Source organism: Myotis daubentonii, chromosome 7 (genome assembly GCF_963259705.1).
Source record: "Myotis daubentonii chromosome 7, mMyoDau2.1, whole genome shotgun sequence".
Lineage (NCBI taxonomy): Eukaryota > Metazoa > Chordata > Mammalia > Chiroptera > Vespertilionidae > Myotis > Myotis daubentonii.
The window spans coordinates 42296834-42318139 of NC_081846.1; the positions used below are offsets into that span (position 1 = coordinate 42296834).

At 43.2% G+C, this 21306-nt stretch overlaps 2 protein-coding genes across 7 annotated transcripts in view; one reads left to right on the forward strand and one right to left on the reverse strand.

The window, feature by feature from the left end:
* The first annotated feature begins 11460 nt into the window (after nt 1-11460).
* Nucleotides 11461-21306, forward strand: part of NFE2L2 (NFE2 like bZIP transcription factor 2) — a 33972-nt gene continuing 24126 nt past the window's right edge. Inside the window, exon 1 of the mRNA XM_059703986.1 lies at nt 11461-11659. Within this exon, the coding sequence (XP_059559969.1) occupies nt 11615-11659 (45 nt within the window). The 5' untranslated portion in view covers nt 11461-11614. The remainder of the gene's footprint in view (nt 11660-21306) is intronic.
* Nucleotides 20174-21306, reverse strand: part of HNRNPA3 (heterogeneous nuclear ribonucleoprotein A3) — a 39980-nt gene continuing 38847 nt past the window's right edge. For 4 of the 6 annotated variants that reach the window (XR_009453805.1, XR_009453804.1, XR_009453802.1 and 1 more), the window contains one exon: nt 20174-21017. The gene's annotated coding sequence lies outside the window, so the exon portion shown is untranslated. Of the gene's footprint in view, nt 21039-21306 lie in introns of all 6 variants that reach the window. The other 2 variants (XR_009453806.1, XR_009453803.1) reach the window with 1 other exon arrangement.

The following is a 21306-nucleotide window of genomic DNA, read 5'->3' on the forward strand; positions in this document are numbered from 1 at the left end:
TGTCATTCATTTAAATAAGGTCCATGGCAAAAATTATTGTATAGGTCAGCGATTTTCAACTGTTGTGCAGCAAGAGGCATACTGGTATGCCGCAAGAATTTTTAAAACATGCAGTACCTAACTATTTGATCAGAGGCACTGACCTCTTTTCTCTTAGATTATCAAATTAAAAAATGACAACAGCCACACAACAATAGCCATCCGGTGTGAATGAATCAAAATTACCTATTTTTTGGTCAGATCAGCAAAATACATATTTTTTTGATGTGCCACCAAATTTTAATAACTGTGTGTCATGTGACAAAAATGGTTGAAAATTGCTGGTATAGATCATAGTCCCTACATTATTTAATTATTCACAAAGCATTGGGTAGTATCTTGGGACCTAGCTTGGCCCAGTGAATAGAGCAAAGGTTATGGAATGAGTTAAACCTAGGATTTCACGTGAACTCTGACAAGTTAATGAATCATGGGACTGGGTGACCTTGGCCAATTTACTATATCAGATTGAACTCAGTTTTATCACCTGTAAAGTGGTTGTTGTGAGGATTAGAAGTGACACATATAAGTGCTTGGAAGTAAAACCTCATACATAGTAGGTGCTCAATAAACTCAAGTCTCACATAGGGCACAACACACAGTACACACAATGATTCTTTATTATTTGAATTTATTATAAGGAGATTAAGTGACCTTCCTGTAGTGCACAATTGAAATTGGAAGGACATACTGCTGATAATACAGTATTTACGTCCTCAAGAGACTAGAATAGGCAAACTTTAGCAAGAAATGCCTCCATAAGGCTGGGGGAAGGTCAATTGGGGGGGGGGGGGGAAAGGAGACATATGTACTGCTATTTGTAATACTTTAAACAATGAAAAAAGAAAGAAAAAGAAATGCCTCCATAATATTCCTTTATGGAGAAGGTAGTGTATAGTGTACAATAAAAACTTTCTCTGTCTTATAAATCACTATTGTCACAAATTATCTATCTTGTGTTTACAGCCATTTTTAAAAAAAAACTGCAGTGACCTTGTCAAGGTAGTTAATAGAGTATTTTAACTAAGTTCATTAAAATTGTTTATGGTAATAACAAGGGTTTCAAAGGAAAAGGAATCAAGGAGAAAAAAATGGTAACAGTTGCTGCTTCTCAAAGCAGTTCAGGAAACATAAGTGGGTCCATTAAAGCATGATGTGTGGAAGAAATTCTGAGGCACCAGTTGAAAGTAGTATTTTGTAGTTTCTTTTTTTCAGAACTCAAATATGCATGAAGGTACATATTTTATATTTTCTGGAATTTTTATGTCTTTTAAATTAATAGTTATGACATTTTCTTACCAAATCTAACAGCATGGTTTTAATTATCTAACAGCATAATTTTTAACAGTGAAGTATATTATAGGGATGTATCCCTTCCTCTCAGTGAACATATAGAAAACATTACCTTATACATTAAAACCGCTGTGCCATGAAACAATAGTCAACATCTTTAGTCATTAGGGGAATGAAAATTAAATGCAAATTAAAACCACAGTGAACGTGTGTGTGTGTGTGTGTGTGTGTGTGTGTGTGTGTACTTTAGAATGACTATACCAAGTAGTCTTTGCAAGGATATGGAAGAACTGGAATTCTGATAGATTGCTGGTGGGAATGTAAATAGGAATAGGTCCAGCAGATTCATATAAAGTTAAACATACTCCTACCATAATACCCAGTCATTCTCCTAGGTACTTATCCAAGAGAAATGAAATGTATATCTATACAAAAGCTTGTCCATGAATGTTCAGAAGCTTTATTTGTAAGATCTAAAGAATGGAAACAACACAATGCCTGTCAATATGTGAATGGGTAAACAAATTATGGTATATCCACACCATGAACACTACTCAACAATAAAGTGGAATTAAGTATTAAATCATGCAAGCCAATATATGAATCTCAATTATGCAGAGTGAAAGAAGCCAGGTTATTTCTTAAAAGAGAATACATAACATGATTCCATTTATAATATTCTAGAACATGCAAATTAATTCATAGTTACAGAATGTAGATCAATGGTTGCCTGGGGATGAAATGGGGGACAGGGAAATGCAGAATTAAAATTAGGCACAAGCAGACCTGGCTGGGTGGCTCAGTTGGAGTGTCATCCTGTACACCAAAAGGTTGCAGGTTCAATTCCTGGTCAGGGTGAGTACAGGAGGCAACCAATCAATGTTTCTCTCTCTCTCTTTCTCTGAAAATAAATAAAACATATCCTGGAATAAGGATTTAAAAAAAAGAGAGAGTCACAAGCTAATTTTTGGGAGTGATGGAAATGTTCATTACCTGGATTGCATTAATGTCTATATATATATATATATATATATATATATATATATATATATATATATATATAATTGTATACTTTAAGTATATGTCATTTATTATATGTCAATTATACTTCAATAAGGCTGTTTGGAAAAAAACACATTGTGTCAGTTTTCATAAACATGAAGAGACAACTCTGACCCTCTGCCATTAGATTGGGTAGATCAAGTGCCTGCTTCATCTGTGGCGTTCGCCAATTCTTGGATATGGGCTATTGTGATTTTTTTATTACTGGGCCATAAGGACCTTGAGAGTAGGATTCATCTTGGTCTTCCTCCAGCATGATACCCTCATTGACTGCTGGTTTTTAAGTGAATAAATTGGATGGATAATTTTTGGCAAAACATTGCTACCTGAATCCCCAATTAACCCTTGCCATTTTTGTTAAACATCCACGGGAGGCAGCAAATATTCATGCTTAAGAACTTTAGAGCCAGAGTGACCTGCTCAGCTACTTACTCACTGCTTGACCATAGATGAAATTAGCCTCTCCAAGCTTCAGTTTCCTCATTTCTAAAGGGGTAATAATATACTGATGTCATTGGCTTTCTGAAAAGATTAAATGAAATAATCCATATAAAGTACATGGCCCACAGTCCAAACTCAGTTTTAAAAAGGCAGGTCAATTCTTTTTTGTTTTGTTTTACCTTTTTTTTTAATTGATTAAGTTATTACATATGCGTCCTTATCCCCACGTTACCCCCTACCCCCCCACTCATGCCCTCACCCCCCTGTTGTCCATGTCCATTGGTTAGGCCTATATGCTTGCATATAAGTCCTTTGGTTGATCTCTCCCCCTTACCCCCACCCTCCCCTACCTTCCCTCTGAGGCCCGACAGTCCGATCAATGCCTCTCCGTCTCTGGATCTGTCTTTTTTCATTAATTTATGTTGCTCATTATATTCCACAAATGAGTGAGATCATGTCGTATTTATCCTTCTCTGACTGGCTTATTTCACTTAGCATAATGCTCTCCAGTTCCATCCATGCAGTGGCAAATGGTAAGAATTCCTTCTTTTTTACAGCAGCGTAGTATTCCATTGTGTAGATGTACCACCGTTTTCTAATCCATTCATCTACAGATGGGCACTTAGGCTGTTTCCAAATCTTAGCTATGGTAAATTGCGCTGCTATGAACATTGGGATGCATATATCCTTTCTGATTGGTGTTTCTGGTTCCTTGGGATATATTCTTAGAAGTGGGATCACTGGGTCAAATGGGAGTTCCATTTTTGACTTTTTGAGGAAACTCCATACTGTCTTCCATAGTGGCTGCACCAGTCTTCACTCCCACCAGCAGTGCAGGAGGGTTCCTTTTTCTCCGCATCCTCTCCAGCACTTGTCATTTGTTAATTTGTTGATGATAGCCAGTCTGACAGGTGTGAGATGGTACTTCATTGTTGTTTTGATTTGCATCACTCGAATGATTAGTGACTTTGAGCATGTTTTCATATGTCTCTTGGCTTTCTGAATGTCCTCTTTTGAAAGGTGTCTATTTAGGTCCTTTGCCCATTTTTTTATTGGATTGTTTATCTTCCTTTTGTTAAGTTGTATGAGTTCCCTATAAATGTTGGAGATTAAACCCTTATCGGTGATAACATTGGCAAATATGTTCTCCCATGCAGTGGGCTTTCTTGTTGTTTTGTTGGTGGTTTCTTTTGCTGTGCAGCAGCTTTTTATTTTGATGTAGTCCCAGTTGTTTATTTTCTCTTTAGTTTCCAATGCCCTAGGAGCTGTATCGGTGAAGAAATTGCTTCAGCATATGTCTGAGATTTTGTTGCCTTTGGATTCCTCTAGTATTTTTATGGTTTCCTGTCTTACATTTAAGTCCTTTATCCATTTTGAGTTTATTTTTGTGTATGGTGTAAGTTGGTGGTCTACTTTCATTTTTCTGCATTTATCTGACCAATTTTCCCAACACCATTTATTGAAGAGACTGTCTTGACTCCATTGTATGTTACCACCATCACCAACTTTTGACATTTATGAACCCCAAAGACTGAAATATTTTATCTTCCATCAAGAGAAAGAAAATGTGATGAACAGATACCTGAATCTTACAAGAAGAGAAAGCCCTAAACTAGCATTCAAGTTACTAGTATCTTAGGCCTTTTAGAAGCATACAGCCAGAGGACTTTAATTATTGGAGGAAGTGCAAGGGTTACAATAGCTTATAGTCTTGTCGGTACATTTTATACCTTGTTCTTAGACCTCATCATTAAAATAGAAAGATAAAAGCCCTGCCATTAGGTAGAGAGGCTGAAGTTGCAAACAATCCATTTAGTTTCTCCCTGCTCTTCACTTTGAGGTTCTTAAATGTAGGATTCTTTTCTCATGTTTGTTTGCAAGTTATCTATCTAGTGAAAACTACTTTATCGCTCTGTCCATGGGGAATTAATTAAACAGAATGTGGAAAAATGTAATCTTCAGGGAGCTTTGCTGTGAGTACTCTCAGTAAATACTGCACAGACAAGGGACTCTACAGAGACCTAACCTAGAGTAGATTGAGCCTGAGTTTTAGAATCAGCCAGTTTTAGGTAATCGTTTTCTTGAGTTTTGAGCAACTCAACTGTTTTGTAGACTCCTAATTTTTAATATTGGGCCTAATCACATCTCCATGATTTGCAGGAATCAAATACATGATAGAATTATTATCATTAATAAATTGGGTTATTAATCTCCTCCAAAAATAAGGCACTGACATGTAAATAAAATTTACACCTGGCCCTTTAGGTCTGGCCCAGTACTAGATTTGCCTTCAAAAGTCCAAGTCAATCTGTTGCATGGGAAGAACATAATACCAGGAATCAGGAAATATTATTCTACTCCTGGCTCTCTCAATAGCTAGTTCTGTGATCACTGGTAACCACTTCACCCCTCAGTTTCTTCAAATGTTGCACTAAATCAGGGAGGGAAAACACCTGATGTATGCCACCACTCCTGTCATTCTGTTCCTATGGCAGACATTATTAATTAATCACTGAAAATTTTCTACCAAATTAGGAAGCTGCTTCTGAATTCTTCTCAGCAAAGCATTGTGGGAAGCCACTACCAAACCAACTGGAATTGGCAAAGTAAAACCTACTTGCCATCTCTGAGCAAGGAGACCTTGAATGGTTATTTTCATTATAATATTCCTCAAAAGCCAAAATAAGAGTCCATGGTATAATAAATGCCAGAAGGTAATTATCTTGGCAAAACTTACTTCCCTTTTTACACATTCCAGTCTCCAAGAGTGTTAAAGGCTTTGTCTGCAAGGCCTGCCCATGGGGATGCTCTGTTTGCCTGTCAGAGTATCTTGCTTTTTGTTTGTCAAAATGAAAAGAATTTAACTTATTTTTACCCTAATTCTAAAAATGCTTACTGTAAAAATTTGAACAGTGCAGAAAAGTACAAAGAGGAAAGTGAAAATTATCCGATATTTGATGTCCATTATTAAAAATTGATAACTGGCCTTGCTGACATAGCTCTAGGCATAAGTGTTTTTCTGTACTCTGTTTATTTTCTCCATACAACAGTGTTATGTATGGGCAACTTTGCATATCGCTCCAAAACTGTAGTTCTTTGTGCTCTACTCAATGTACTCACAAAATTCCATCCTTGTGCTATTCTGCTGAGCGAAACTTTGCAAATATAGCAGTAGATTGAAAGGGCAATTTTCAGACCCTTAAACCACACTTAAAGATGTGGTCAAATTCTCCAGGCTCCACTTTAGTAGATACAGAAAGATTTGCAAAGCATGTAATTAAAATTTAATTTGAAAATGGAGTGGACCCAGTAGCTTGGGGGGAAGCCAATATTCCTCCCATAACCCCTCCTACCCCCAACCCCCACCCCCACGTTTTTTGCTTATTATTATAAAAGTAATATATGTTTATTTAGGAAAATGCAGATAGGCAAAATGAGAAAAATAAAATCATCACCAATCAGAATAATTATGGTTAACATTTTTTTGTTGTTGTTAATCCTCACCTGGGGATATTTTTCCCATTGATTTTTAGAGAGAATGTAAGGGAGGGAGGAAAGAGAGAGAGAGAGAGAGAAACATAGATGTGAGAGAATTACATCCATTGGTTGCCTCCCACACATTCCCCCAATGACAGGGACCAGGAATGGAACCTGCAACCCGGGTATGTGCCTTTGACTGGGAATCAGACCTGAAACCCTTTGGTTCGAGGGCTGAGTTCTAAGCCCACCAGTGAGGGCTAATTATGGTTAACATTTTAAGCATATTTTCAGTCTTTTTTTTTTTTCCTGTGGATGTATATTTTAATAGGTATCACCACATATAATTCAAAAGCACTCTTTTAAACTTCTGGATTTTTCTCTTTATGCATTGCACTGCAGTTTCTACAGAGCACTGTTTGTATTATGAGCAGGAAACTACAAGTTAAAACTGGCTTTGGAGATTTACAGCTCTTTGTATCAGTAGTTTGCATAGTGAGGTATGCACACCAAGGAACCAAGGTTATGGGTGTGTTTTGAAATTAATACACTAATTATTCTGAACACTGCTGTACTGGAGTTCAGTTTATCCACTGGGCATGCTATTCCTGAAGTTCAAATTCCCTCAGCAGATATTCAGAAAGTATCTTACATAACTGGTATAAATAAGGTCATGTCAGGTCCAGAATCTCTGTAACCTCCACCTACTTAATTGATGAAATGTCTGAATTCCTTAAGTGTGTTTGATAAGAAGAATATCTCACCATCACTTATCTAATGGTATGATACTGGTGCATGCTGTGAGGAGGTGTTACTTTGTATGTAGCAACAAGCGTATATTATAGGAAAGGTAACTTCCTTATTCACAGGGAGGTCAGTTTGCTTCTGAGGGTTTGAGACTCTATTAAATTGGAAGGTACCATGCCTATATGTGCTCACTATGATGGTTAACAAACAAAAAGCAGCCAGGAGAAAACATACCCTTGACATTCAATATATTGATAATCAATATATGCTGTTTTGGTTAGCCTCACCAAAACATAGTAGCTAAAAACAGTTTATTATAATCTCTCACAATTATTTATTCTGATGAGGCTCAACCAGGCAGGCTTCTGCTGGTCTTGATGGAGTCGTCATATACACTGAGTGGCCAGATTATTATGACCACCTGACGTTTGTAGGCAAATTAGCCGTACACTGCATCATATGGGATATGGAAGCCGAAGGCCTGTTCAGACACCTTTGCTGTCTGCAGTTTCCAAGATAAAACGTCTCCAATTCGCACAAGAACACAAGGATTGGACAGTCGAGCATTGGAAAAAAGTCATGTGGTCCGATGAATCACGTTTCCAGTCGCATCATGCAGATGGCAGTGAGAATTTGGCGGAAACAGCATGAAAGCATGCACCCCACATGCATGAGTACAACCCTTCAGGCTGGTGGGGGCAGTGTTATGCTTTGGGGCATGTTTTCCTGGCATGATTTGGGCCCTCTAGTTCGTGTGGAACAACGTCTGAATAGCACAACATACCTAAGTATCGTTGCTGATCAGGTTCATCCTATCATGTTGATGGCGTATCCCAATGGAGATGGCTTCTTCCAACAAGACAATGTGCCATGCCACGGTGCTCATATTGTGCAGGAGTGGTTTCAAGAACATGAGGGAGACTTTACCTTGCTTAGGTGGCCCCCACAATCACCAGATCTCAATCCAATTGAGCATTTGTGGGACGAAGTTAAAAGAGCCATCAGGCAGCTGGTTCCACAACCATCAAATCTCACAGAACTGGACAGTGCTATTCATCAGGCATGGTGTCAGATTCCTGGCATCACCTTTCAACATCTCATGGAGTCAATGCCAAGAATTGCCGCAGTACTGAAGGCAAAAGGTGGCCCAACGAAGTACTGATGGGGTGGTCATAATAATCTGGCCACTCAGTGTATAGTTGCAGTCAGATAGCAGCTGGGGCTGGAGTCCTCTGGGGCATGCCTAGGTGGGCTGGAAGGGCCAAGATGGTTTCTTCACTCACATGTCTGGTGATTTTGTTCACGTACCTTCTCTCTCCACTTGGAGTCTCATCCCCTAGGACTTCTCCCCATGGCCCCTCTTCCCATGAAGATTTTAAACTTCTTACTTGACTTCTAAAAGTGTAAAATTAAAAGCAATTGGATCTTTTTAAAGTGGAGACCTGACATCATGTCACTTCCAGCCTCCATCCATAATTTAAAGCAAGTCATAGGGCCACCCTTGATTCAGTGTCAGAAAACTACATAATGTTGGGTGTGGGGGTGGTGATTTTTTAGGTGCCATCTTTAAAAACTAATTGCCTGCCCTAACTGGTTTGGCTCAGTGGATAAAGCGTCGGCCTGTGGACTGAAAGTTCCCAGGTTTGATTCCAGTCAAGGGCATTTATCTGTCCTAAGTGAACTTTCCCCCAGTAATGACCCAGTACGGGGTGTGCAGGAGGCAGCTGATCGATGTTTCTGACTCTCTGTCCCTCTCCCTTCCTCTCTGTAAAAAGTCAATAAAATATATATTTTAAAAAATAAAAACTGCCTGATATACTCCAAGTATAAACTAGTAACTCCAATTGTTAAATTTAGAACTTAAACCATAATTCCAACAGAGTCTGGATATTTTCTGGCTCAAACATGGAGTACAACCAAGGGAAAGTGAAAAGAAGAGGAAAGACACCTCAAGGTGATGAAAGGTTTTGAAACAGTAGGTACTTTCTTGGGCCTTGCAAACTTGGCAGCTTAGATCACAGAGAAGGCGAAATAAATGGGTCATTGCATTATCATTATCCAAACGCTGTGCTCAGAAGGCTTATTTGATAATGCTTATTTCAACTCTAGAGCAAATATTATAATTCTGACAATTTTAAGCATATCTGGAAGGTTGTGTTTCCAAAGACAGCAAAGAATTCAGACATGAATGGAAATGTAGAAGGGTTAATAGAATGTAAAACCAATTAAGGGGAAAAAAATAGTAGGTAGGAAATCCTGGCAATAAAAAGGAATCCCATGGCACCAGGACAGGAGAGAAAAACAGGCATTATCTTTCCTGTTCCTCTGGAGTTTCTTAACATCTAGTAGCAGTGACCCCACAGCACAATATGTAAGCGTAGAGAGCAAGGCCTAAGGACTTACATGAAGACAGTCCCATTTCAGTGTTTGCCAAGACTGGAAATCTTCTTGACATGAGCGGTCTGAGACCAGGGTTCCCTTTTTGCTTGTGTCCTGAACCACCATTCAGTGCCAAATAGCTTTCCTTAGTGTTTATTTTTCTTAAACATGTTCAGACTCTTCTGATATTGTTCTACTCCCTTTGAAAATACTCTGCAGGTGGCTGAAATAATACACTCCCAGCAATTGCAGTTTTGTAAAAGTAATTTCATTCAGTCTAAACTCAATGGAAATTTGTTGCTTAACAAGGAAATACCAAATACTTTATAAACTCCTTGAGGGCAGCAGCCATGTCATCTATGACTTTGGTATCTCCTACCTCTCGGGTTCATTGTCTACCTTCTGGGATGTAGTAGTTTTAATAAGTAACTCGAATTGTTAAACAATATACTCTTTGCCCTTCTTTGAGTCAGAAATGTTTTTTTGTTTCTGCAAGTTTCATGTCAGGCTCATTGTAAATAATTTCTTCTAAGGCTTCTTTTTCAGTGTGCAGATCATTTTACAGGCTTTTCACGTAACATCTGAAAGGGTTTAATTCAAGCTGAAGAAGCTTGCTTCAATTACAAGCGATTAACTTAGGCTTCACTTACCTCAAGGAATATTTGAACATATAAGTTTACTGATAAAACCTGGGAGTGTTCAAATTATGCAATCTAGAGAAAGTAAGTTGAGTGTTGACCTGCTATGGTAGTGTGTGTGTGTGTGTGTGTGTGTGTGTGTGTGTGTGTGAGTGAGTGAAAGAGAGAGAGAGGTTTTTTGAATGAAATAGTAAAACCACCACTGCTGGCACTACTTCACCTGGTTTTGCATAATATCAAGAAGCTAGAAACTTAAACCCAGGCTTGTTATACTATTAATACAGAAGAGGAAAAACACAATTTATCTATTCTTTTTTAAATCTTTAAGATGTCACACAACATTCCTGTTTTCAAGAACCTTAAGTTTTGTGAGCAATGATTCTTTTTTTAAGTAACTGTTTTTAATGTAAAATGTAATGCATATTCATCATAGATTGAAAACATACTTAAAGTGACAGAAAAATAAAAACCATTCGTGATCCTACAACTATTAATATTTGGTGAACAACTTCCACCTTTTTTTCCTAAGCACATGTTTTTACAGAACGGATCCCTACTATACTATACAAACTATTTGATAACTTTTTAAAATGTTCACTTTTAAAATTATATCCCGAGCACGTGAAAAGAAACGTATAAAGACGATGGCATGTCGAAGTCGTGCAGCGCTAAAGGACGCCGTCTGCGGTGTGGTGCGAGCTTCGGTGGGAAAAGAAAGGTCTCCGCCCGAGAGAGACTCCTTTGCCCTCGGGTCCTGCGCGGCCGGACTGAGCGCGTGGGAGCCGGCGGAGGGCGTTCAGGGCGACTGGGCGCACGAGGTCCCCGCGCGGCCCCACTTCCCCTGGGCAAGTCCCTCCAGCCCCGGGGGGGCGGGGGGGGACAGAGGGCCAGAGGGCCGCTCGCGGCGCGCACCGCCGGGTCCCAGGCGTGAGCCCCCGCCCCCGGCTGGCGCCACTCGCGGGCGGCGAGGCGAGATAACGCCGGGCAGGGTTCTCCGCTCCAAATCAGGGCGGCGCAGCTGCGATACCCGCGCCGGAGCCGGGCCCCCGCCGCGCTGGTTCCAACTGCTCCGAAGCGTCTGACCCCGAGAGACCTTCGGCAAACAACCCTTAATCTCGGGCGGAGAGTGCTGGCTTCCCTTGCGGGAAGGGCGCCCGGAGCGCAGGGCCCCGGGAGCCCGTGCAGCCCTCCTCCCGGCGCCGCCGCCGCCGCCCACCCGGCCCCCGGCCCCTTCCCGCCCCCGGCCCGCGAGCTTCTTGCGTCAGCCGGGGCCGGGGCGGGGGTGGGTGGGGGATTTTCGGAAGCTCTGCCCGTGCGGCCAGTCGGGGAAGGAAAGGCCCGGGCTCTTGCCCCGCCCTCGGGGGCGGGAGGCGTGGCGGGGCTGGAGCCCGGCCGGCGATCAGGGCCGGGCCGCGGAGAAGGGAGTCCCGGGAGCCCGCAGGAGCCGCCGCCGTCAGTGCCGCCTGGTCCGCGCCGCGCCGGGGCAGCCCGCACCGGACCGCCGTCGGGGAGCCTCCGAGCACGGTCCCCAGCTCAGCATGATGGACTTGGAGCTGCCGCCGCCGGGACTGCCGTCCCAGCAGGTGCTGCCCCCGCCCGCGGCCCCGCGGTGGCACCAGGATGGGGGCGGGGGCGCGAGGGAGCTGCGGTCCCGGAGGAACGGCAGCCTCCGGCTTCTCCTCCCGTCTGTGGCCGGAGCCGGCACTGCCACGGCCGCCCCTGGAGCCGCTGCCTTAGTGCCGCGGGGGGCGGGGGAGCGGGCACCCGAGGGGGCTGGGGGCGCGCCCGGGAGATCCGCCGGCCAGGTGCCCGCCGCCCCAAAGGGCGACTGGGTGAGGGTGGGGGCTGTGGTCGCGTGTGTGGAGCGAGTGGGGCGTCTCTGGCCGCGGAGCCCCAGCTGGCCCCCCAAGTTTGAGCGGGCCCACAGGCTGCAGGGCAGGAGGGCGGACGCTGGCGGTCTGAGCCGGCGCGGCCCGGCCCGGCCCGGCACTTCCGGGGCCGTGCGGCTCCCCCGCCTGGGAGCCGGCAAAAATGTGCCTAGTCACGGGGCCGCTCTTGGGGGAGCTGAGGTCCCCTCCGGCCGGCCCGCGCGGCCCCGCGATGGCACCAGCCGCAGCGGAGTTTCCCCACCCGCCGGGCCTGTTACAGAGACCGGGTTCGTGCGCCCGAGGTTTCAAAAGGAAGGCCACTGTTCAGTCCACCCGAGTTTGGAGTGAAGGAGGGTTTATTGCTGGAGAAGGCCTAGCTTGAGTACTTGGCGAACTAATTCTCAGATCCATCCAGGCATCTTTTACTGTCAAGAGGAGGGGCGAGGCAAAGGGTGGGCGTGGGGGGGAGTATACAGGTAGGCACCCAAGGGTGCCCGAGGAGGAGCACCTTTCCAAACCCCTGTGCTCCCGGTGGACCCTGCTAATTAATCCGAGTCTGGTTCTGGAGTTTTTTTTATGTATTTCCCCCCCCTTCTAACTGATAAAGGGGTCCCTCAAGCAGAATCCTCTAGTGAACTGTCAAAACCTTGTAGCAGGAGCTATTAGCCTGGAGCCATTAGAGAGAACGGGCGCATTTCGCTCATCACAGGCCGCCCGAGAGCTCCTTTGTCCCTCCATGGGGTCGGTCTCCTAGCAGCTTGGCCAGAGCACCCAGCCCCCCGGTGCGGGGCAGGGAGGTCCCCAAGTGCCCAGTGCGCTACTCTGCCCCGACGTGCGGCTGCTGAACCGGGCCTCGCGCCGTGGGGAAGGCTCCACTGGAAGACCCCTGGTCCGGTCCCCACGCGGGAAGAACGGGCGGGGCAGGGACTCCGCGGTGGGGGTCGGCCGCGCCCCTCGCTTCTCCGTCCGCCCACGGTGCCTCCCGGGGGCGCGCCCCGCGTGCGTGGCCTCGGCCTCCGTGACGGCGGCCGGTTGGCTGTCAGGGCGGCCCTCGGTTGGCCCTTTCCTGCTCCATAGCGTGCAAACCTTGCCTCGCCGGAGCCAAGGGACAAGTTGGAGCTGTTGATCTGTTGCGCAATTGTTATTTTTTCCCCAGGGCGGCTTTGTCTTTGGATTGAGCGTTTCGGAATTGCAATTCCAAAATGTGTAAGGCAGGATACTCTGTTTTGTGCTGTCAAGGGTAAGAGTTGCGAGTGTAGATTAGAATTTCTGTTGCTTTTAAGCTTTCGTGTCTTATTTCTCCCTCGGGTGCTTTCTATGGTTTTCCTTTTCTGTTTGGGAATTGGCCTCAATTTCTGAGCATGCCGCTGCTATTATCAGAACCGAGGATGGGACACCTGTGTTTCATAATGCTTTGCTATGAAGTTCTGTAAATTGTTAAAAACGTGGAAATAAGTTTCTGTTCATACTTTGTAGGGACTTTTAAAGGAGTAGATGATTATATTTCCTTTTCTTTCTTTTGTAATTGGTGTGTTGTTTTGTTTTGTTTTTGTGATTTGGTTCAAGGAAATGTGTAACTTAATAAGTACAGTAAATACCTAATGTGACTGATCTGAAGAACCAAAGTGAGGTTTTAGCTTGACAATGTATTGTGCTTTTTTTTTCTTTCTTTAAAACTGTCTTGAACTTTCCCCCAGTAATGATTGGGAAAATCATTGGTCTGAAGAAGTATGCTTTCAGATTTACCTGCTATTCAAGAGTAATCTGTATGGCCATGTATACAGTAATCTAAGAGACAAAAGGATATATGATGCTAATGGACTTTCCTTTTCCTAAATTCAGGAGTTGTGGCCTAGAACTCTCCATTTTTACTTTTTTTCTCTTTTCTGAGTAATTTAACATTCTATATAGTACATAAAGGTTATATACGTTCTCATTTAAATGTGAATTTTCTAGTTATGTTTGATAACTCCTTTTCCACCTTTGTAATCAGACATCAATTTACATATTTGAAGACTATGAAAAAAGATAATGGAGTAAAATTTAGAATGAATTTCATATCTATAACTGATTCATATTAAATCATTGTAGTCGGGAAAGATTTGAACAAAGAGTCAAAATGGATTCTGACCTTTTGTCAAAGAAACTCCAGGTCTGATGTGGTATTAGGGTATGTTTTTCACCCTCTGTGCAGAGGAGGTGTTGAATAAGTCGGTGAGGAGAATCTTAGATTCTTTATCTCCCATATGTGGAAGGAACCATCCCTTACTCTTTTCAAGGGTTTCTTGGAGAGAGAAAATGTGTGAGGGATGAAACTAATCTTGGACTAGCCTGATAAGATTATTTTTAAAAGAAAAATAGGACAGGCCTCTCTTCTCCTGAATGAACGTTAACCAGAGAACAAGTTGCCTTTTTCGATGTGAAAAATGTCTTGAGGGACTGTGGAAGCAGCATGTAGGCATGAGTACACAACTCACATCAGTCTTTCTGCATGAAGAGTAACTTGGGCCATTTTGGAATCTCTCCTTTTTAACTTGGGTTTTTATAAACAATGTTGGGGAAAACAAAAACCCTGTCTGTCTTTAGGATTACTAGGAAGAGTTAGAAGCCAAAAACATTAGTTTTCATAATATTTTTTATTCTGTATTTTAATTATACTTACAGAACTGCATGAGAAAAGGAACCATCTTTAAACTTTTAAGAACTACCTTCCCCCCCTACTCCCCCCCCCCCCCAATTGGGAATTTCTTCTCTCTTGGCTGAATGAATTTATTTAAAGGGTTTTGCATAAATAATATTTCCTCTTTAATTTTTCCTTCATCTGGGGTTAACGGTTCAGTGTCTTAAACTTGGATGCAGAAAGAATTTGGCAGTAAGATGATAAAAGATGTATTATTGGTCACTTGCATGTGAGGGCAGTGCGATAATTGCTTCATATGTGTAATTTCACAGTAATCCCATGGGAGATTCTATTATCTCTAGTTCCCAGGTGAGAAAAGAGGCATGGAGAGGCCAAGAGTTCTGCTTTAAAGTGACCCAACTATTAAGCAGTACAGGTGGGATTCAAATCTAAGTAGTCTGACTCACATAGCATTTAATCGCCACTTCCAAACTGGACCAGGACTAGTTAAGTTTTGAACAGGAGGAAAAGCTCACACTTTAAGAAAAACTGGGGAAAGGAGAGGCAGGAACTACAGAGATTATTAATGTAATATGATAATAGTTTTTAAAATGTCTGGGATTTCAGTGGTGTCTTAGATTTTGCCTCATATTTTTCATGGACAGTTTCCTTTTTCTTAATGAAATCTCTTAGCTACTGGAGTCTTTGCTCACCTTTGTTTGCCTCGTTAGTTAGAACATTCTCCTGTTGACTCTTTCTTTTCAATTAGTGGTCCAAAGTAAGTTTGATAGTAAAGATACATATTTATGCTAAGCCAGTGTGGCTCAGTTTGTTGGGCATTCTCTCATGTACTATAAAGTTGATGGTTTGATTCTGGGCCAGGGCACATACCCGGGTTGCAGGCTCCATCCCATTTTTATAGCACATGTTCTACAATACTCATTTGTCACAAGGCCTCATATATGAAAGTATTTTTGTGTATAAGTTTATTTAACCCAAACCCTGGTAGTAGCAAAGACAAATCCAGGACATTGGAACAATTTAGAGCACCAAATCTGTCTTTCAGAGGCCCTGTTGATAATTGACTTGAGACTCATTATAATCCATCAATAACCTGTAATCTGAAGGAATATATATATCCTGGCCAGTGTGGCTCAAATGGTGGTTAAGCGTCGACCCATGAACCAGGGGGTCACAGTTCGATTCCCGGTCAGGCCACATGCCAGGGTTGCAGAATCGGTCCCCATTAGGGGATGTGCAATTATTCTATCTCATCATTGATGTCTCTATCTCTCGCTCCCTCTCCCTTCCTCTCTGAAATCAATGAAAACATATTTTTAAATATATATATATGTATAAAATTTTTTGGCAATTCTAAGTAATTATTCCTCTCTCACAAGCTTGGAAATAGAGACTTTGGGGTCTGTGGTATCAGGGGCATACTGAGGGAGATCCACACTCTCTCTTTTTTTTTCAAATTAGAGAAGAAAAATATCAGAATATTTTGGCTTTCAAGCCTCCTGAATCTAAGAGTTTTTACTTTCTGCATTAGACAATTCTCTTTAATTGTCTCTAAAAATCTCTCGATGCTTGTCTTATCTGTATCTTTTTTTTCTCTCTACAACTAAATTTTAAGTTCCTTGAGAGCTGAGCATAGAATTTATGTTTCTCACTCTTTTTTAACAGCTTTATGAGATATAATTCAAATGCCATACAGTCTACCTGTTTGTAGTGGACAGTTCAATAATTTAGTATATTCAGAGTTGTACTAGTACAGCCATCACTACACTCAATTTTAGAACATTTTCAACATCAATCCACTGCCTCCTGCACACCCTCTACCAGACCTTGTGTCTCAGTGGTTGACCATGGACCTATGAACCAGGAGGTCACGGTTTGATTCCTGGTCGGGGCATATGCCCGGGTTATGAGCTCAGTCCCCAGTGTTGGGCATGCAGAAGGCGGCTGATCGATGATTCTCTCTCATCATTGATGTTTCTCTTTCTTCCTCTTCCTTCGTGTCTGAGATCAATTATATATATATATGTGTGTGTGTGTGTATATATATATATATATATATATATATATATATATATATATATATATATATATAATTTTAAAGAACCTCATATCCACTGCAGTCATTCCACAATTCTAACTTTCTTAGTCCCTTGTAAGCACTCATCTATTTTCTGTCTCTATGAAGTTGTCCATTCTGGATATTTCATGTAAATGGAATCATACCATATGTGGTTTTGTATGACTGGCTTCTTCTACTTAACATAATGTGTACAAGGTTTGACCATGTTGTAGCATGTCCAGTCCTTTTCGTTGTTGAATACTATTCCATTGTATCAATACACAAAATTTTATTTATCTTCTCATTAGTTGATATTTGGGAGGTTTTCACTTTATATATTTACTAGAGGTCCGGTGCACAAAAATTTGTGCACCCAGGGGGGGGGTGGGGCGGGGGGGGGGGGTCCCTCAGCTGGGCCTGTGCCCTCTCGCAGTCTGGGACCCCTCAGGGGATGACCACCTGCTGGCTTAGGCCCGCTCCCCAGGGGATTGGGCCTAAGATGGCAATCAGACATCCCTCCGGCAGCCCTCGGGTGATGTCCACTTGCCAGCGGGGAGCAGGCCCAAACTGCAGTTGGACATCCTTAGCACTGCTGAGGAGGCAGGAGAGGCTCCCGCCACCACCGCTGTACTGGTAGCCATCAGCCTGGCTTGTGGCTGAGCAGAGCTCCTCCCATGTGAGAGCACCCTGACCACCAGAGGGCAGCTTCTGCGTTGAGCGTCTGCCCCCTGGTGGTCAGTGTGTGTCATAGTGACCAGTCATTCCCAGTCCTTCTGCTGTTAGGGTCAGTTTGCATATTACCCATTTACTATATAGGATAGAGGCCTGGTGCATGGGTGGGGGTCAGCTGGCTTGTCCTGAAGGGTGTCCCGGATCAGGGTGGGGGTCCCACTTGGGTGCCTGGCCAGCCTGGATGAGGGGCTGATGGCTATTTGCAGCTGGTCACACCCCCTTCAGGGTGGGGGTCCCCACTGGGGTGCCTGGCCAGCCTGGATGAGGGGATGATGGCTGTTTGCAGCTTGTCATACCCCCTTCAGGGTGGGGGTCCCCACTGGGGTGTCTGGCCAGTCTGGGTGAGGGGCTGAGGGCTGTTTTCAGGCTGGTGGGCGACTGAAGCTCCCAGCCTCTCCTTTTTTCTTTCCTTTTTTTTAATTCTGGGATTTATTTACCTTCTATAGCTGTCACTGGAGCTGAGAGCCGGCTCCAGCTCTGAGGCCGTTGCCAGCTGAAAGCAGGTACCTGGGTTTGTTTAGACTCTATAATTGAAACTCTGTTGCCATCACTGGCCGCTCTAAGCTCTGAGGCCGCGCTGGCTAAAAGCAGGTATCTGGGGTTTGTTTAGGTTCTATAATTGCAACATAGTTGCATCCGGAGCTCAGAGCTGGTCTGCAGCAGGCGGGGAACCTTGGCTTCCTCCATCACTGGAGCAAGCAAGCCTCATGTTCGCTTCAGCTGCCTGGCTGCCAGCCGCCATCTTGGTTGGCAGTTAATTTGCATATCTTGCTGATTAGCCAATGGGAAGGGTAGCGAAGTTATGGTTAATTACCATGTTTCTCTATTATTAGATAGGATAGGAGAGTTTCCTATAGCAATGGTTTGCTGTCTATTAGAATCACCATTAGTATTTTAAAATACTGCTTCTCAGGCCATATCCCTCATTAAATCAAAGTCTCTGGGGATAGGACCCAGACAACAGAAGTTTTTCAAGCTTCTGAAGGGATTTCAATGTGCAGTCAGATTTGAGAACCCTGCACAGCCAATGCTTGGTAGCCACTGATGTTTATATAGTGACTTAGAAAAGCTGGTTAGGATGTCTTACTGAAATCATGAAAGGAAGTGTTTTTATATTTGTTCACTGATCTTCACAGCCTTAAGAGCAACACCTAAATCTGAGAACTGTGCCTGGTGAATGTTTGAAATTCAGTAAATATAACTTGAGCTCTTTAATCCTTTATGGAGATTTGGATGTAATTTTTTTATTGAAAGGTTTTCCCCAAGTGGGTCAGTAGAAGTTTTTCATGTTTTGTCAGGAATGTGGCCTGTGGTAACTTGCAGTCTAGATTATTTGGGAATAGCATAGAAAAGGCAGTGAGGACAGGTGTTTGGGATAGGTGTTGTAGAGCCTAGAGGCCCAGATGAACTTAGCCTTACCCTAGGAAGCTCTGTATTTCTTCTGATATTTTTATTGATTTTTAGAGAGGAAGAGTGAGGGACACAGAAAGAGAAACATCGATGTGAGAGCACAACATCAATCCACTGCCTCCTGCACACCCCCTACCAGGGAACGAACTTATTACCTGGGCATGTGCCCTGACCAGGAATTGGAACGGTAACCTTTTGGTGCATAGGACAGTGCCCAACCAACTGAGCCACACAGCTGTATTTATGAGCCTTATTATTGTTTCCCAATAAAAAAAATAAAAAACCTTAAATCTACAAAGCATCTTTTAGCAACTCAATTTTTTGATTCTCGGTATCTACTTGGTGAAGTCCACTTTATATTCTGACCACAATGGCTACCATCTGTACTCACCTGAATGGCTTCCTGGTTTACATATTTGGAAACTGGGGCTAACTTCTGAGTTGTTTTTGAGAGAGAAAGAGAGGGAGGGAGTGGGAAGGGGGAGAGAGAGACATGGAGATGTTCAGCACAGCAGTCCCACTTGAGAGACTTGAGGGTGTGGTTCCGGGCTTTTTGAAGCTGGCTTAGCCCCACCTTGCTGACAACATGTGAACACACCCAGAAGGGAGCTGCACCCTGTGCCAGCCAGCCCGGCCTCTCTCCAGTGTTGCCAAGCAGAGGTTGTGCAGCCCAATTCCAGTCTTGTCCCAACCATCCTCCCATTGGAGGGGTACATTTAATCTCCCCTGGATGGAAAGCTGCCTGCTTTTCTAACTAGTCATGTTAATTCATCCCCTCCTATTGCTTTAATATTTAAAAAAAACAGCACTCTATTCCTTCACTTTTTCTTAATGAGTTTTGTGCTGAAGATGTGCATGATAGTTGTTTACCTCAAAACAGAAGAATTTCAGTGTTAACAGGTTCTGTGTGATACATATTTGTATTTCTCTTTTTTAAAGGTTTATTTTATTTATTATTTTATAGAGAGAGGAAGGGAGGGAGAGAAACATCGATAATGAGAGAGAAACATCTTTTTTTTATATATATTTTTTTATTGATTTTTTACAGAGAGGAAAGGAGAGAGCTAGAGAGTTAGAAACATCGATGAGAGAGAAACATTGATCAGCTGCCTCCTGCACATCTCCGACTGGGGATGTGCCCGCAACCCAGGTACATGCCCCCGACCGGAATCGAACCCGGGACCCTTCAGTCCGCAGGCCGATGCTCTATCCACTGAGCCAAACTGGTTTCGGCAGAGAGAAACATCTTTTGATTGCCTTCTGTATGCGCCCTGACCAGGAATCGATCCAGTCACCTTTTGGTGTACAGGAGGACGCTCCAACCAACTGAGCCACACTGATCAGGGCTATACTTGTATTTTAATGAATCATTTTCCCCATTAAATGCTTCTTTTTTTTTTTTTTTTGCTGGAATGTAGCCGACATTTGGGGTGGGTTAGTACCATTTTGGCCCTCACCCTCCAAAGTCTGTGTGAGAGGCAGCATTGACAGTATTGACTGGGTATGTAGGTGGCCTACTGATAAGTATGGAATTTTGCTTCACTCCAGACTTGACAATCTTTTGTCTGCTCTGCTTCAGCACAAAATGCTATCAGACATGGATGCAGAACCCAAGGTATTCCCAGTCTAAGGGAATAGAGTAGAGGGGAACGTGATCATCGTGCTTTGTGCCTTCTGTGGCCAGAATGGGAGCAGAGGCATGACATACGGAACTACGCTCCTTCTTCAGGCGCGTGAGGGCTGACCTGCACTTCTTGCTGGTTTGTTTTACAATCCTGTAGTCTTGCTGTTGTGTGTAAAGCGTGTTGAGGAACCATCAATTTTTTTGACGTAGCAAAAAATAATTTTTTTTAATCATTAAAATTCTGGTAATGAAAACCATCCAAAATTAAAACGATCATTTTTTACTTGAATTAGGAAAATAATACAAGACGTTGTTTTTATTCTTGGCAGTTCTTAGTGAAACATAATTAAAATCAACTCCAAAGGACAGGGCAGCTTTACGTTGTGCTGGTTGGGTCCTCCCCTCACCCCTGACCATGTGCTCCCTTCCACTGGTTCCCAAGCTGAGACCAGGCCAAGAATGAAAACGGTCCTCTGGTTCAGATTCTTTTCTCTCCCAGAAACAGACTCATCCTCTGCTGGAAACTTCTTCACCAGGCTTGTGACTGTGAGGATGGTGACTCCGAAGTGGGAGATTCCAGGTTACATTTCACTTGAAAAAATGGGTTCTGCAATGAAAAGGAGAGGGACTGAGAAGAAAAAGATTAGTTTACAGGATTCCTTTTAATAAACCCAGGAGGAATGCAGCTTTTTTGGATTATTCCTGAATGCTAAATAAGGGACTTCTTTACAAAAATTAACTAAGACACTGTCCCAGCCTCAAGGGGCTCACCCCATGTTTATCAAAGAGGGTGCTGCTGGCACATGGGCTGTATGGATTCTCTCTGGAGTGGAGGACAGTCCCACATTGCAGGACATTTTACAACAACCGGAAAGTGGACCCATACAATTTCAAAC